This window comes from Myotis myotis, unplaced genomic scaffold, assembly GCF_014108235.1.
Source record: "Myotis myotis isolate mMyoMyo1 unplaced genomic scaffold, mMyoMyo1.p scaffold_m19_p_14, whole genome shotgun sequence".
In the NCBI taxonomy this organism is placed as follows: domain Eukaryota; kingdom Metazoa; phylum Chordata; class Mammalia; order Chiroptera; family Vespertilionidae; genus Myotis; species Myotis myotis.
This window is the reverse complement of record NW_023416318.1, coordinates 10,346,599-10,363,716: the sequence shown is the minus strand read 5'-3', so window position 1 is coordinate 10,363,716 and position 17,118 is coordinate 10,346,599. Positions and strand designations below refer to the sequence as shown.

The following is a 17,118-nucleotide window of genomic DNA, read 5'->3' as shown; positions in this document are numbered from 1 at the left end:
GGCGAGTTCAGCTGCAGGGAGCTGAGCCTTAGGCACACAACCTGGGCTACACTGGCCGCAGCCCAGAATGAGAAACCTTCCCTCCCTGCTGCACCAGCTGGAATCCTCGCACCAAACCTGGTAGTACTTGATGGCCTTGGTGAGAGGCTCGACGTTGACAGTCTCATCCAGCTGGTCCTTGTGCAGCAGCTCAATGAGGAAGTCCAGGGAGCGCTCATGGGCACTCATCTCAGGATAGAGGCTGCCCACCTTCTTATACACATCCACGCTGCACTGAGAGAGGGCACTGGAGACCAAAGAAGGGCCCTGTGAGGCCAGGGTCTGCCAGGCAATCCCAGTTCCAGCCAATCTGGAACCTGCGGCCTTGAATGGGGGTCAAGGGTCACTCACTGCTCATAGCGGTGGAGCGTGGCCTGCAGCAGGCTCAGCGAGTACACCAGCCCAGCCGCAAAGCTGAGCTGCTCCCCCACAGCTCCTCGAAGCCCGGGCCGCTCTGAACAGTTCTCACTTAGTTCAAACTTCTCCTGGGCCTGCTTCCGGATCAGTTCTGCCTGTGGGAAGAAGTGCCAGGGACCTGGGCTCAGAGCAGAGGACGGAGAACAGAATACAGATGGGCAACTACGGCCGGGGTGGAGGAGGAGATAAAACAGAAACAGCTCTTAGCTGGGCAGGAAGTCTCCCATGGGGAAAGTGCAGTGATGTGAAGATTTGAGATGTGGGGATGAAAGGAGAGGGAACCAGTGGGACCAAGCTCTTTCCTGCAGGCTTCAAGCTGCTGCCCTGCCACCCTTCCACCAGCATGCTCCCTGACAGCTGCCCCCCGCCCCAACTCCTAGTCATCTTCTGGGTCTCAGCTCAACTGTTATTCCTCAGTGACATCCCTCCATCTACATCAGCTCCCCAACTGTGCTCTCTCAAAGAAGCTACCTCCCCTTCATAGCAGGCCCCATCTGCGACTCTGCTGACTACATCCCTCCACTACATCATACACTGTGAGTAGGGGCGCTGACTGGGGCTTCACTCGGCGTCCTCACAGCAAGTTCAACAGGTTCCTGCTGAACGTATGGCCGTACCTTGCAAATGAGACGAGGCATGAGCAGCAGCACCAGGACACAGTCATGGTCCCCACCTGGCCGAAGGAAGCTGTCAGGCATGAAGGCTGTCAGCAGGGATGTGTGCCGGTTGGCCTGGGCCACCTCCATCTGCCTCAGTTCCATCTCAATGGCCTGTGAGGTGGACAGGAAGGCAGGCTCTCAGCCAGGCTGAGAGTCCCAGACCCATGCTGCCTTGTTCCACCAGGTCCCCTGCTTCCCCGCCCCCAGGAACCCCACACCAGGTCAGTCCACCCCACACTCAAGCTGAGCTCCCAACACTCTCCCCTCTCCCGCCCACTCGCTTTCCTGACCTTGGCATGGGCCTTTGTCTCAGCAAACTTGATTTTGAAGTCAAAAGTCTCTGGGGGTGGCTGCTGCTGCCGCTCCACAGATGCTTCCTGCTGGTTTGTCAGTTCCCGATTCACATCCTGGGGGCAGAGATGGACAGTGAGGCACAGCTGGGTCATGAGGGAGCCCTGGGGTGATCCTGGGTGGAGAGCAGGGGTGAACAGGCACCTGCAGGTGGGCGGTCAGCTGGCGGTACTTCTTTATCGTTTGCTGGTAGTCTGCAACTGTCTCTTGGGCCGCCTCCACACGCTTCTGGGCCTCCCGTACCCGGGCGCCCGCCATGTCCAGCTGCTCCCGCAGCTCCAGTTCTGTCTCACGTGCATTCTCCTGCAGCTCGTCATTCATCTCATTTATTGCTTCCTGGGAGACCACAAGGGAGTTGGGGCAAAGGAAAAGCAGGGTCAGAGTAGCAAGCCAGGGTGGGTCCACTCACCATACGCCCTGCTCAAAGGTCAGGGGTCATGTGTCAGTCCCTCTCTTAGCTGGTCCCTTCATTCAGGTCAGAAGTCGGGCTCTGCTCTCCTCTTACCAAGTCCCCCACGGTCTCTCTCAATTCCCGCACTTTCTCTTCCAGGTTCAGGTTCCGGTCTGTCAGCATCTCCACCATCTCCTCAGCACCCAGAGCAGCATCCACCTGTGTTCCAGGGAAGGAATGGGGAGACAGGCTGCTAAAAGGTGCCTAGAGAGGAGGCACCTACAGGAGTCTGAAGGGACCAATATGGGGACTCTGGGAGAGAGGCTGGGCTCCCCAGACCTGCTCCTTGAGCTCATCGATGGTGCTCTCTGCCTGGCTCAGCTCCTCCTGCAGACGCTCCCGCTGTTGCCTCACAACTTCCAGCTCTTGGTTCTTCTTTTCCATGAGCTTCTGGAGTTTCACGTGCTCCTGCTTCTCTGAGGAAGAAAGATCCCGCATCCTGTGGGGATCGGGGAGGAGAGGGAGAGCATGTCAGGGTCACTGGGCAATGGTGCTCTCACGCATCTGCACAGGAGAGAGGACTCCGGAGCCAAGCGGTGAGGGGCCCTACCTCACCAGGGCATCCTTCAGGCGGGCGTTCTGCTCCTCGAGCTGCTTGAGCTGATAACTGGATGCAGCCCCATCTGAGCCTGAGGAAAACCATGAACACCTTCAGACGTGATTCCAACCCCACCGTCTGCGCCCGCAGCCCCGGGCCTTACCCTTCTCTTCAATCTCAGCCTTGAGGATCTCCAAGTCAGTGGTGAGCTCCTCCACACGTTCCCGCAGTGCCTCCACCTCCTGCTGCAAGGACTCCGCCCGCTCCTCAGCCATCTCCTTGTCCAGAGTGGCCATCTCGATGGCGTCGGCTGTGTCCGCCATCTCCTCCATGTAGCGTTCCTTTGCTTCCAGCGCCTCCTTGGCTTCCTGGGGGGTAGAGGTTGGTGGAGGCACAGGTACAGGAATGCCTCATGCGCCTTATCTCACACAATGTTCCAGGCTCTGGCTCCCGCTGAGTTTCCAGGACACTGTTTCGGGCCCCAGGCCTCCCAGCCCCGCCCCACTTCCTCCCGAGTCGCACCTTCCTCGCCTCTTTGAGGCGCCGCTGCAGGTCTGCCTGCTGCTCCTGCATTTTGCTCTTCCATTCCTGCACCTGCTCCAGCTGGATCTTGTGCTTCTCCAGCTCTTTCAGCTTTGCCTTGTCTTCTGCCCGTTTCAGCCGCAGGGTCTCCAGTTTCTCCTCCAGGTCCCGTACCTGGGCCTTCAGCCCCTCCTCCTCCTGCCAAGAGACCCCTTGTTCTGCCCATAGTGTCCCCCTCCTCCCCACTACAGCTTCTTTGTCTCAGCTGGAGGAGAAAGGATAGGAATGTGTGCAAACATCATTCCAGCCCCAGACTCAAAAGCAAGTGGCATATAAATATCTGAGAAGAGACCAAACATATGGGGAAAGTATGAAGAAGGGCAGAGAGAAAGTGTAGCGTGGTCAATGGCAGGGAACCCAAATGCCATGTCCCACCCCTTCCAATCCGAGTTCTGGATCTCCCCCAACCCTGGGAAATGTCCAAGACCTGCCAGGATCACAGGCCTCTTTGTGTCTCGGCTCATCCTCACCCTCCCCAGTCCTTACCTTGGAGGGAGAAGGAAGTGGGGGGGCTGCTCCAGGAGAGGTGAGGGCTGGCGTGGGGATGACGGGTGCTGCCAGCGGAGTCTGAGCCGGGGTGCTGGGCTCACTGCTACTCAGCTCACCTGCTGATGCTGAGCCAGAGGGGCCCAGGGAGCTACTGGCTCCGGCCACCCCAGTACTACTGGCTGGACGGGTGGGCTATTCAGAGAGGGTAGGGGCAGACGAGAAAGAGTAGGGGGCAGAGGTTGTGAAAGAGAAAAAGACAGAATATGAGAATATGGCGAGGGAAGGAGACAGAAAAGGAAAAGGCAGAGAATATCAAAGCACAATGAGAACAGAGAAACAGTGAAGGGAGGAAAGAAAATGACACAGTCAGAGATAGTGACAAGGGACAGGAGGAGGGAGGGAGGTGAAGGGGAGGGGAAGAAGGGATGGAGGAAGACATAAGATTATAAGGCTCCTCCCTTGGCACTGGCCCCACATTCCTCCCAGCCCTGGCACTCTCCCCTCAGAGCAGGCTCCCTTACTCCCTAGGACTCCCTTCTGTGACCCACTTATGATCATTCTAGCGGTTTAGTCCTCCCAATGCCATCATGCTCTGGGCCCACGCCCTCCTCCCCCAGAGATAAAAAGGGCCTCGGTATCATTTCCAGAGAAAGAATAGACTGCAGTTTGTTCTCTTTCAAGTTCCCGGAGAAGACTGGGCTAAAGGTGGGGTACCAAGCTCTACACCCCGGCTGGGCCCTCCCTGCTCTTTGGGAGTCAAGCTGACTCTCCCTCCCCTGATCCATTTCAGGGGACCCTGCATGTAAAAAGGCCAAGGTGAAGGTTGTATCACAGACACCCCCTTGAAGCAAGGCCAGCACAGCCAAGCCTTCTGCCGTCTCCCTCCTCCAAGACCAAGAGGCTCTCACCAGGCACCACTCCCCGGGCTGTGCAGGGCTGGGCGGGGAAGCTGCCCTGAGGCCCCTGGTCGTGGAGCAGACAGGGCTGCCCAGTGCTCTCCATGGAGTGCTGAGCTCGGAAGCTCTCCTGATGGGCCGACGCTCAGAAACCACAGGTACAGACAAACACGCCTACCTCCTTGTCCCCTGACATTTGTAAGGCCAGGTTCTTCTTCACCTGTCTTTCAATCCCTGCCTCCGGCAAAACTAGTCAAAACACCCTTTTCAAGAAAGCCTGCTTTAACCACAACCACTCTCATTTCTCTTTTGCATTCAAACAACTGGCTCAGGCATCCTCCCAAAAGCCAGAGTCTTTTTCCCAGGAGTGACCTGTCACTACCTTCCGCCCCCTCACTCCCAGGAAGAGAGAACCCAGGATGCACTGTGACAAACTTTTGCTTGGTCATACACATGCCCACATACATGCACATGCCTGGAATGTGTGTGTACACTCTGCAATGGCTTGCACAGAGGCCTGTGTTTTCTCACCTTAGGCCGCCGAGTTGTGGTCTGGACAGGCAACAGGAGCCAGAGAAGTCAGGAAAAAAAGGATAGTGGCACAAAGATAGACAGGAAAAGGGACAGCAATGAGAGCAGAAGAGGTAACAGTAATGGGGCTACGATTAGCCACCCCACCCTCACCCCCAGCCCACCCACTTCTCCCTCCAGTGAATCATCTTGCTCCTACTCCAGGAACTCAGAACTCTAACCTCCCATTGGTTCCTTCTCCCACTTATGCCCAACCCTTACAGACCTCACCACTTCAAACACCCTGGAAATCCCAGAACCCCATTCTCCTTAACTGAGCCACAGGGGACCAAAGGCAGCAGCTGGTGGAAAAGGTCTCCAGAGACCAGGCCTTCTGAAAACAACTTCTGGCAGTCCAGCCCAGAGCCAGAGGCCTGCCCACCCACCACTCCCAAGGACTTTCCCAGGTCAGCCCCCTTCTTTCAAGTGCTAGACTCCACAGAGGATCCCCTAGAAATAACAGGTGACAAGACTGATGACAGGAGACCAGAGGTGAGTGATACTAACCCAACAGAGGGAGATCAGGCCACAAGGCAGAACAACATTGCTGTCGTCCCTACCCCCACTCCACCCGCTGCCCAGGAACTGATCCTATAGCAGTCTCCATCCCTAGGGCAGAGGGCTCAGGTGTCAGGACCGTGAATACTGCATTAGCCAGAAGCCCAGAGCTCAGCAAAGTAACCCCACCCTGCTGCAAGGAAGGAGGTGGGGGTGGACAGCAGCATACATGAACTACTGCTGAAAACAATCTAGAATCCCTCGGGTTACTGCAAAGTGGTAAATAGATGATGACTTCAACCCCAAACAGCATTCTTGCTACCTAGTGTCTCCGGGTTCCAGCAAAGGCAAGATTGGGCCTGGGCCCCGTTTGTAGGAGACACTGAGCCCAAGGAAACCCACCCCTACCCCTCCTACCCTGAGCTAAGCCTCCACGGCAGGCTGTAGGTAAAAAACTATTCTAGGGTCTTCATCCCATCCTGGGAAAGCCCACTGATACAAGCCCTGGTGGGGGGAAGGGTGCTGGGAGTACAACCAAGAGTCATTCTAGTAAAGGTCAGGGGAGGCAGGTCTGCTGGAGGCAAGGAGACATCTGAGCCTGCTTCCCCAGATTCTCACAGGAAGCTCCCAGAGCTGCTTTGCAGCAGAAACTGCCTGAACCCCAAGCCTGAAGGCCACTGGGTACAAGGCCTAGAACACAGACTCAGAGCCAAAAGCAGGCAGGGCAGGGAGCAGAATGCTCAGGGCATGGGCCATGGGAGTGACACACACCTCTCCCTGCCCCCACCGTCATCTCTACCCTCCTCCCAACCAGGTAGACAGATGAAGTCCCCACCCCCACCCCAGCAGCCGGCTGCCATCGCCCTGGCAACCCGGCAGCAGGACCAGAACAAGCAAGAGTACCTTTCGGGCTGTCGGTGCCTGTCTCATCATTGCAGAAAACCAAAGAAAGCCAGGACAGGAAAGAGGAGGGACAGAAGAGGATGGACACACAGAGGAAGGACAGACAGAGGGAGGGAGGGAAAGAGACCAAACAGAGGGAAAGGCGGCGGAGACAGATTAGTGCATCAAATCCCAACAATGCAGCCTCAGCTTCCCGGCCAGCAGCTTCCCAGCCTGCAAATGGCTGTGACTCGGATGCAGAAGCCCCACAGATGCACAGAGGGGCAACCAGGCTCCTGCGGGCACCACAGAGGCGCCGGCCCAGTTCTCCAGCTTAGGCTTATGGCAGCCTCAGTGGCCGCAGCACCAGCTCCACCTGACGTCATGCACCCACCCTCCTTTGCTCCTTGGGGGTGGAGCCACTGCTCCTCGGTCACCTAGCAACCGCCTGACTCCGCAGGCTCCTCCTCCTCCTCCTCATGACTGGACAAAGCCCTGCGCAGAGCCGCCCGGCTTCTTCCTCCCTCTGAAATGTGTATGTACATTTGTGTACACGTGTGTGGCTCCTCCCACTCCCCTCCCCAACCATCCCCAAGTGTTTGTTCCAAGAAACTGGGCTAGGGGCCATTCCAGAAATAGTATCCTCTGGGGCCAGTGCATCACTGGGCAGGGATCACTGCTCCATCAACCTTGCTCATAACTCATGCTCCCCTCAGCCTGCAACCCCATCAACTCTACTTCTGCCTCTTCTCATCAGACACACACACACACATACCCAGAGCACCCCTCTTGCAGTGGCATTAGCTCTGAGGGGCACACAGTGAGACTCAGCAGCAGCTCTAATGACCCTCCCCTGGCTGTAGGCAGGTTCAAGCCTGTCTCTAAAGGGCTCCCAGAAAGGACTGGCACCTTGCAGAGACATCTGGGTTCTCTTCTGCCCTCCTTCTCAAAGTATGTTTTGTTCTGGAGTTAGCTCCCTGTTCCCTGGCTAGGTGAGCTGCTGTGAGAGAACACCAGAGAGGAGACCTGGGGGGACCAGGAGCAGAGAGGCACTATATCCCAGCTCAGGCAGCCCAGGCTGGGCTTTGCCACATTTCCCCCAGGATTGGGGCATGGCTCAGGCCCCACCAATATCAGGTCAGGCTGCGGCCAGAACTCCTCCATAGACATCAGACTACAGGTCCATGCTCTTCTCTACTCGAGGCCTAATGTGAGAGGGGAGCCCTAACCAGGAGACAATAATTAAGGGAAGAAGCCAAATTTCTATGACCTTGGAATAGGTCCAGCATCCTTTAGAGCAGCGGTTCTCAACCTGTGGGTCGCGACCCCTTTGGGGGTCAAATGACCCTTTCACAGGGGTTGCCTAAGACCATCGGAAAACACATATATAAATACATATTGTTTTTGTGATTAATCACTATGCTTTAATTATATTCAATTTGTAACAATGAAATTGGGGGTCACCACAACATGAGGAACAGTATTAAAGGGTTGCGGCATTAGGAAGGTTGAGAACCACTGCTTTAGAGCGTTCTTTTCCTTCTTATCTCCCATTCTCACCTGAGCCAAGACCCAAAGCAAGTACCAGCATGTGGTCTCTTCTATGCCAAGACTTCAAAGTGAGGACCCATCACCAACCAAGAGTCAAAGGGAGATGTTTTCCTCTTCCCTCCCACTGTCCCCATCCATAGCTTTCCATGCAAGGTCAAAAGGGCCTAAGACAGGCTGGCAACACGGAAATCACAGAATCGCACATACAGCACAGTACATACAGGTCAGACAGGCACATGCAGGTCAGAGACAGCCTGGGCACGGGCCCAGGGCACGGGCCCAAGGCACGGGCTGGTGTGAGGAAGTGGCCATGGCAGCAACGGAAGAACTGAGCCCCACTCCAATGTTGATGGAAGACTGCAAGGGGTAGGAGGTGGGCCTCGGGCACAACACCAGAGGAAAGAAGAGGCAGGGAAAGACTGGAGGAACAGAGTGAAGGTGGGCATTCATGGCAGTGCCCACCCAGAGTTAGCCACACAGACTCTCAGGCTTTCCAACCTGGGATGTTCTTACTGTGATATGACTTCCCCGCTCCTTGCCCAACCACCTCACTTAGTACTTTCCGCATCCCCAGCCCTCCAGTCTCTCCTCCCACTGCCCCAAGCTCGGGCTAAGAAAGAACCCACTGTAACCCAGTGAAGGCTCCAGTCCATGCTGCTGCTATTTACAGTTAAGTGATCTCAGTCTCTGACTAGAAGTCCTGAGGCAAGGAAGTGCAGCAATTGTCCTAATGAATGCTAACTGGGCCTCTACATGGAGCCTGATATCCTTGCAGCCCTCAAAAGCACTCTGAAAGACAAGGCCGCCATGTCCTCTGGCCAGCCCAGCCCAAGGTCACACACACATGCATGCAGCAGCCTGAGACATGCAGGACAGCTGGGGAGGGGGCCCATGGCCCTCACCCACCCAGGCACAAATAGTAAACACACCACCTTCTTAGGCTTCAGTCCCCGCTGCATGAGGAGTAGGAAAGGGAAGAGTTAGAGAACAGACGTCACACTGGCTAACTGGCCAGACATCGGAGTGTAGGTATTAATATCAATGCAGGCATGCACAGGGACAGAGGGAGTTAGGTCACTGCCAAGCTCTCGGTAAGTGAGGTGAGGGGTCCCTCAACGACCAGCTTCTAGGGTGCCCACACCTTTGCCAGAGAGCTGAAGAGTCTGAGCCCCCCTCACACACCCTGTGCGAAGCAGCGAAAAGGAGCTAGGATGGGCCCTCTGCATAGCGCCAAAACAGGTGGCAGAGGCCCAGCTCCTTCCCATTCATCTGTGAACAGGAGAGCCCCTTCTTCCTCTAGCTCCTCCCTTCCCCTTTCCCTCAGACCTTTTAGATCTTGGCAGGCTTGGGTACCAAAAGGTAGGAAGTTGACAACAGCACACTAGGGTCAGACCTGTCCTTCCTCTCACCCCTAGCCCAGGTCCCATTTGAGCCTGAACTTCTGGGTCCTAATAGTTGTTCCTTGCTGCCACCTTTACTCACCCCTAAAACAGCAACTCATACCCAGAAAGCTTCCTTTCCAGGGAGGATGGAGACTGGAAGGCTAACTCAGTTTACTCACCTATGGCTTCTACCTGCCTGGCACTGGGTCTCCCTCCTCTCTCTTTCCTTCCCCTCGTCTCTATTACTTCTCACTCCCACCCCAACCACTCACCAGTTTGCTGGTCTTTGCAGCTGAGTCAGTTCCCTCTGTAGAAAGCAAGAGAACATTATGGCAGATAGGAAAGTTATAACAAGAAAAGATGGCGATGATGGGAAAATCTTAGGATCCACTGTGGCCACTATGGACTCCTGGATGTGGAGTGGCAACTTAAGTGGGTGGTTGTTACCTCTTTTGAGGGCCTTTGAGGCAGAAGAATCAGGTGTCTCTGGGGAAGTAGTATCTGCTCCATCTTCAAATACCTGGATCTGAGGCCACAGAATAGATTCAATAAAACCATATTAATAATGTTATGCTGTAATATGGGGCCTTCCCCAGACCCCAAACAAGCCTGGGGTACAGAGCAGAAGATAAGGGTATATCTTCAATCTTCCCTCCCCCACTACCTCCCACTCTCTCAACCAGAGACTTATGTTCATGCCCAGAAAAAGGGAGCATCAACACATTAGCTGCACATGCAACAGAGCATGTGAACATGTGTGTTCACACACAGAGGAAGGGTGTAAGTACCTGGGATTGGCGCACAAAGATGCCATGCCCTTCATCACAAGTGAAGTACTTCCTGCCTTGGACAGTTCCATCATTCTTGCCCTTTGCTTCATCCAGGATCACGCCTACCCATTTGCCAGTGGCAAAGAGTGTGGCTCCAACATAGGCCACAGTGCCTCGGTGCCCTTTTCCAATCACCTCCACACGGGAGCCCACTCGCAGAGGCCGGCCACTGGCCTCTGCACTCATTCTGTTGCCGCTGGGTGTCTGAAAGACACATGCAAACATACCCAGTTAAAGCCCTCAAAGGTGTCTTCCTAATGCATAAGAAGGGCCCCAGTCAGGACCCTGAACTAAAAAAGGACCAGGAGTCACTTCCCTGGACCCCATTTACAGGGTAAAGTGGACCCCCAAATTCCCTTCTGAAAAAAGTCTTCATCTAAGACTTCTCTAAACTCTTCTGAAATCTGACAGAATTTTTAAGAGTTTATATTTAAATTTTATAACAAATCAGAATTTATTGACAGATCTGTGAATGTCACCACATGGCTGCTTTCTCAGGAGCACTGCCCCCCACACTTAAGAAGGGAATGAAGCTCAAGCAAATAACTCCATTTAGAACAGGCTCCCCACAACCCAAAGCTCTGACTCGGGAGCCTGAGCTGGAAAGATGGGTGATTCAGTAGGCAACCCCACTGACACCAATGCCCACCCCACTGCCGCCTGTCTTCCCTCTGTTTAAACAGCTCTCCTAGGCCTCTCTCTTCCAGAAGCACACAGTTGTGCCTCCTTCCAGCCCTCAAGTCATCACCATCCTTCCTGACCTGACTCCCCTGACCCCCATCCACACACCTACCATGACACTCCTGGCTGCCTCACTGCAGCCCACTGAACCATTTAACTTAACTCCCTTCTTCCTGACCTGAGCACTGTTCCGCCAACTCTCTCCCCCCATGTTATATTGCTACAAAAAGTAAAACAAAGGCCAGGGAAATCAGGTTCCTCAGATCTGTCCTGCACCCTGCCGCTGAGACTGGCCAGCAGTCCAAATGGATGGTTATCACTCTGAGGATGGACAAGGCAAAGGAATAGACTAAACACTGTCCTTGGGAAGCTCCCGTCTCTGACACACCAGTGATGACAGGACACAACTGAAAGTAGGTTCCAAATAGGCCCATGGTTGAGAAGAAAATCACACCTGAGCCATTTTCAGCAATAGCAGCTCCATGAACCAGGGCCTTGCAGCACACAAATGAATGAGGTGTGAAGAAGTGACACCATGGTCCTACAGACTCCACAGGGCTCCCTCCCGATGCCTTCCCTTGGCTTCAGAAGGGAGCTGTGCAAGAGCATGTCCCTCCCTAACTCCCTTTCCCAAAGAGCATATCCAGGAAGGTGAGGAAGGTTAGCAGCTCCAAGAGGCCCCAAGACCCCAAATCATACCTGGGATGTGCAGGGTGCCTCTCACGGACCCATCAATAAAAGGAACTGACACTGACACCAAGGCTGGCCCCAAACTTAGAGACGCTCCCCAACCTCCCAACCCTAATACGCCTCTCAGATCCAGGTGGACACAACAGTGGGTACTGATTCAACCACAGCCAGAAGAGAGAGAAAGCAAGTGACAAACAACAAAGCGGCTCTGAAGAAAGGCTTTAGTATAAAGCCATTCCAGTCCACCGACCCCATTCAGAGTCCCCAAGACCGTCTATCCCCCATCACCAACCTCTGCCCTGAGGTCCAAATAAAGTCAAAGGTTGGGCCTCGCCTGTCCCCAACTCTGGGAGGGGAAGCGGGTCCAGCCTAACCATCAGGGCTGCGAGTGGCCCCGTCCCAGCTCCAGCCTGTCTCCCCAGCCCCCACAGCCATGTCCACAGGCACCAGGCCTTTCCCAGCAGCCTTCCCAGGGCCATCGCAGATCAGGGCCACTTACCCGGCTGTACACGTGCCTCTTGCTCTGGGCCATGTTGCTCCCCGGCCTGGCCTCTACCCCCTCCCCGGCTGACCAAAGACAGAGAGAAAAGGCAGAAACCCAGGCGGAGGGTCAGGGCCCCAGGCCCTCGTGGACAGACACAGAAGCCATGAGACGCGGCCCACCCCAGTCCATGGACCTGCTGGGATGCGGGTGGGGACGGAGGTGGGGACTGAGGAGCAAGTCCCCTCTGCTGCCCGAAGATTCCTGAGCCCAGAGACAGGAATCCTGCTTGCCAGCTGATGAGTCTCACTCTGCGCTAGTGCTGCTCTAGACTTGTCAGGGACCGTGCTAGCATCTGGGTCCTAGTGCCCCCAAGCTTCACCTGGGCCAGACAAGAAGGGCAGGGACTATGGGGCCAGGCCAGCGGTTCTCAACCTGTGGGTCGCGACCCCTTTGGGGGTCGAACGACCCTTTCGGGGGTCGAACGACCCTTTCACAGGAGTCGCCTAAGACCATCCTGCATATCAGATATTTACATGACGATTCCTAAAAGTAGCAACATTACAGTGATGAAGTAGCAACGAAAATAATTTTATGGTTGGGTCACAACAGGAGGAACTGTATTTAAAGGGCCAGAAGGTTGAGAACCACTGGGCTAGGCCCAGCCACAGACACTCAGCACTCATCTCCTACACCCCCACAGCACACTCTCCCCCCAGGATGTGAGGCCTCAGCAGGCCTGAAAGCATCAACTGCCAGGGCCTCCACACAGGCAAAATCAGGGTTAGTCACCCTTTCTGGTGCTCTTCTCCCTCCCCTCTCCACACTCTGGACTCAGGGTCCAGACTCATGATGTTAGGATCTGGATTTCAATCTCACGCTGGGCCAGAGGAGCCAGGCCCTGCCCAATACCCAGCGAAGGAAGGGTAGCAGCAGAGGCAACGTCACACACACAGCAAAGCAAGTCAATGCCCCAGTCCCACCTGGAGGGCAGACTGCCAGTCCCTCCTCTCCCTTCTGGTTGTTACAAGGGTCAGGCTCTGAACCTTAAGATTATCAGGTTCAACTGGATTCACAGGGTAGTGGCCAAAAGCACAAGGCCCAGCTTACCTCGACCACCTGCCCCTTGTACTCTTGGCCTTGCCTCACAGGCATCTCCTTAACAAAAGGGATCAGACGGTTTCTTTTCTATAGTTCAGGAGTTCACAAAATGTTTTTAGCCATGTATTACTTTTATAATGAAAAATGCTTGCCCGGCCGGCGTGGCTCAGTGGTTGAGCATCATCAACCTATGAACCAGGAGGTCGCGGTTCGATTCCCGGTCAGGGCACATGCCCGGGTTGCAGGCTCAATCCCCAGTGGGGGGCGTGCAGGAGGCAGCCGATCAGTGATTCTCTCTCATCATTGATGTTTCTCTCTCTCTCCCTCTCCCTTCCTCTCTGAAATCAATAAAAATATATATTTTTAAAAAAGAAAAATGCTTAATAAGATGGTGAATTCTAGTAAACGGTCTCCCATCTAACATGGGTGAGAACCACAGACCCAGGTCGCTGCTACTGAGTAGCCAACAAGGTCGGCCAGGAGTCTGACCTATGGCTCCACTGGGCTTTGTCTGAACTGGGTTTCCCTGGGTCTTCCTCCCCTCCACCCTCTAAGGCAGGCCAGAGAGCTTAAGAGTAGAATGATAGCCAACAGCCAGGTCTAAAGCCCCAAAACACCTCTCCACACCTTTAGTCCGGGCCAGATCCCCCAGGAAACCACTTTTCTCCTCTCTCGCAGAATCTCCATGTTGCCTCCTTTCTTCCCTATACACTATTACACAGGCGGTTGGGGCCATGCAGATCCTTGCAGCATGGACTTCACATATTCAGAATACTTTACAGTCTACGGAGCATTCTGGTTTCAGACTCAGGCTGCTTACGTTTAATTCCTGGCTTCCCCACCTGGTAGCTACATAAACTCGGTCCAGCCACTTAACAGCTCTGTGCCTCAATTCCCTTATCTGTCCATTGGAAAAAAATCAAAGAGCATATCTCAAAGAGCTGTTAGGAGGACTAGCCGAGATAATCCATGTAAAATATTTAAGACATTGCCTGGCCCTAACTGGTTTGGCTCAGTGTTTGGAGCATCTGCCCACGGACTGAAGGGTCCCAGGTTCAATTCTAGTCAAGGGCCCGTACCTCAGTTGCAGGCTCAATCCGCAGGCGTGAGCAGAAGCCAACCAATCAATGTGTCTCTCTCTTTTACATGGATGTTTCTCTCTGTCTCTCCCCCTCCCTTTCACTCTCTCTAAAAATTAATGGAGAAAATATCCTTGGGTGAGGATTAACACAAACAAAAAGACATTGCTGGTATTTAGTAAGTATTCAACAAAAGTCAGCTAATAACAAATATGATGATAACATTATCATATTTGGACATCACAGCAACACTATGGAAAGGCAGGCCAAAGAGAATGCTGACAAGGAAACTGAGGCTCAGAGAACTGAACCACTTTCCTGAAGTTACACAGAAGGTGAGGAATGGAGCCAAAACTGCAGCTAAAGCCTACACTGAAACCCTCCGCACATCCTGTTATCACATAGCTCCAGGCTCCCAAGGCCCTGCTCTTCCTCCAGACACACTGCCTTCAGAAATTCAAAAGAGCTGAGATCTAAGAACAACCTCACAACTCACTAGCCATACAGGTATATATAGCCACCTAACTTATTGGAGGCTGTTTCTGCTTCTATAACATGGGAGTAATTATCTACATTAATGTTATGAGGCTCGAAAACACATAAAAGTGCTTTGTAAAAAGTGCAGAAGCCATACAAGTAGAAAAAAAATCACCTGACATGGCAACAGATGGTATCTAAGTCTTAAAATAAAATATCTATACAATCAATATTATAAGGATTACAGACAGGAAAAGGATGAGCCAGAAAGAAAACGGGTGCCTGGCTATGCCTCAGATTTTAGGTTGTTTTTTGGGTATGTTGAGAGGAAAGATCTACAAACACTTTAAGTTGTGAACACAGTATGAGTAGAGACAGAAACAATTTTGTTTCACTAGGGAATATCAAAGAAGACTAGCTGGACTGAAGTGAAGAGTTCAAGACGAGTTCGTCTAGTAAACCATAAGCCTGTTAAAATGGAGCCCACAACTTCTTCTCTTTATGACCCCATCACCCTTAGCTCATGGAGTCAAATATTTATTGGCTAAATAAATACGTTAATATTGAGATATAGTAGAAGGTTAAATATGGATAGTCAGGGAGTTTAACATCATGTAGAGATAGATGGACTTGATCCAACAACAACAGGAAGCCAGTCTCTTCCTGAGCAGGGGACTAGCATAATGAAAACCACTTTAGGAAGATCAAACTGGTGGCTCAGTGGGATGGAGTGGAGACAGGAGCAACTTGGTAAAGATGGGGATAGCAGCAAGGGGGCTCCTGCAATAAAGAGCAAAGGGTGAGGAGGGTCTGAACCAGGTTCATGAGAGAGAGACAGAGAGCAGAGGAAAGGGGCCCATTTTGAGACAGTAGCAAAAAGCCCTGGGAAGACCAAAAGATTACACATGGGATAAGAGGCAGCAGGCTGCATGGGCGCTGGAGACAGGGAGACCTGGCTACAGCTTTGGTTCTACCTCCTCACCTGTATGACTCTGGTCAAGATATTTAACTCAGAGCCCCAGTTACCTCATCCGTAAAAAGGGGGAAGTAATGCCTCCCTCACAGAGAAGTGGTGAGATTCACTACGATTGAAACAGAGCATTTAGCACAGTGCCTGGCACAGAACATGTGCTCAAGGGATTGCTGACATCGTCTTCATCATGATTGAGAGGGTACATTAATGATGACATGCACACACACAGTAGGGACTCAAATTCTGCATAAATAAATGAATGCACGAATAAGTGAATGAATGAATAAACTTGGGAGTTTTCAAGCATGAGTAATGGAAGAATGATGATTGAAAACATGAACAGATTTGGGCGGGGGGATGGGAAGGAAGACTGAAAGCATTAGGAGAAAGTAAGTCTTGTTCTTAGGGCCTCCTCTGGGGCAAATTTATGTGTGTACACTAACACATGTATTCCACTATCTCCTTCCAAAATGCACCTGTCATGCAGGCAAAACGGCCCATTATCTCCCATCTACAGGTGATGGACTGAGTCTCAGAAGTCAAAGACTCACTCTGAGTCTCATGGCCAGAAAACGGCAGGGGGCACGTTTGACAGGTACCTAATCCTTCCCCAGCCGACTGGGCCCCACCCCATGTCACATAGGACAGTTCCAAGTTGCATGTTCCCTCAGCCAAGGAGAAGAGATATTCGCTAGATGTCTAATCTATTTTCCTCCCCAATGATATTAAATACGACTAAAATGTCTAGGAAAATAGGAAGAGAGGAAGGGAAAACCGTGTCTGATAAATTGGTTACTCATGATCCTGGAGAACATTTCAGAATATGACAGGATAACAGGTAGACTGCTGGGAATTAAGGAGAAAACGCCTCTTTGGCACCCAGCCTGCACCACTTCTCTCTTGCTTTTACTGACACCCCCGCATCCTTTAAGCCCTTGACCTCCTCTTGTCTTGCCTCACCTAACCTTGACCGTGGCCTAACCCAACTGTTTGATTTCCCTGATCCCACTCATAAAGGAAATCCAGGCAGTCTTCAGTTCACACTTGAACTGAACTGCATTAGGCACTGGGCACACACTAGTTTGGTTACAAAGAGATAAAATGAAACACAACGGTAATTAGCAAGATCCAGATCTTAAGACTAGGGTAAAACTGGACATCTCTGAAAGGATGGCAGAGAAGGGGTAAGTGTGGATGGAAGTCCCTCAGGAAAGAAAAGGTTATGCTCATTGAGGGGGGAAGGGAAGGTGGGGGGGGGGCGGCTGGAAGCTTGGAAGGCTGGATTCCAGATACACACAGGAACCCAGAGAGAAAACGCATACAGAGCCCTTTGTTCCCAGGTCCTACTCCTATATCTGCTTTACAGATCTCATACGGAGAGGGCTAGACCCTAAAGGGACTTTCTTTACCTCTCCAGCTCTTCATTATCCCCAGAACTGTCTGCAGCCCATTCCCAATCTGCAGCTCTATCCCCCTCCCAAAGTATCCCCCTACTCCAGGA

At 52.9% G+C, this 17,118-nt stretch overlaps 1 protein-coding gene across 10 annotated transcripts in view; it reads right to left on the bottom strand.

Moving 5' to 3' along the window:
- The window catches only part of DCTN1 (dynactin subunit 1), a 30,714-nt gene that overhangs the window by 6,289 nt on the left and 7,307 nt on the right, over window positions 1-17,118 (bottom strand). For 2 of the 10 annotated variants that reach the window (XM_036334059.1, XM_036334052.1), the window contains 17 exons: window positions 10,094-10,339; window positions 9,753-9,831; window positions 9,578-9,612; window positions 8,856-8,876; window positions 6,394-6,411; window positions 4,954-4,974; window positions 3,524-3,718; window positions 2,978-3,175; window positions 2,619-2,823; window positions 2,468-2,546; window positions 2,197-2,356; window positions 1,972-2,076; window positions 1,611-1,802; window positions 1,406-1,522; window positions 1,074-1,226; window positions 391-551; window positions 118-286 (listed from right to left, as the gene is read on the bottom strand). In XM_036334059.1, coding sequence (XP_036189952.1) covers window positions 118-286; window positions 391-551; window positions 1,074-1,226; window positions 1,406-1,522; window positions 1,611-1,802; window positions 1,972-2,076; window positions 2,197-2,356; window positions 2,468-2,546; window positions 2,619-2,823; window positions 2,978-3,175; window positions 3,524-3,718; window positions 4,954-4,974; window positions 6,394-6,411; window positions 8,856-8,876; window positions 9,578-9,612; window positions 9,753-9,831; window positions 10,094-10,321 — 2,136 coding nt within the window. In that variant the 5' untranslated portion in view covers window positions 10,322-10,339. Of the gene's footprint in view, window positions 1-117; window positions 287-390; window positions 552-1,073; window positions 1,227-1,405; window positions 1,523-1,610; window positions 1,803-1,971; window positions 2,077-2,196; window positions 2,357-2,467; window positions 2,547-2,618; window positions 2,824-2,977; window positions 3,176-3,523; window positions 3,719-4,953; window positions 4,975-6,393; window positions 6,745-8,855; window positions 8,877-9,577; window positions 9,613-9,752; window positions 9,832-10,093; window positions 10,340-12,005; window positions 12,251-17,118 lie in introns of those variants that run through there. The other 8 variants (XM_036334054.1, XM_036334056.1, XM_036334053.1 and 5 more) reach the window with 7 other exon arrangements.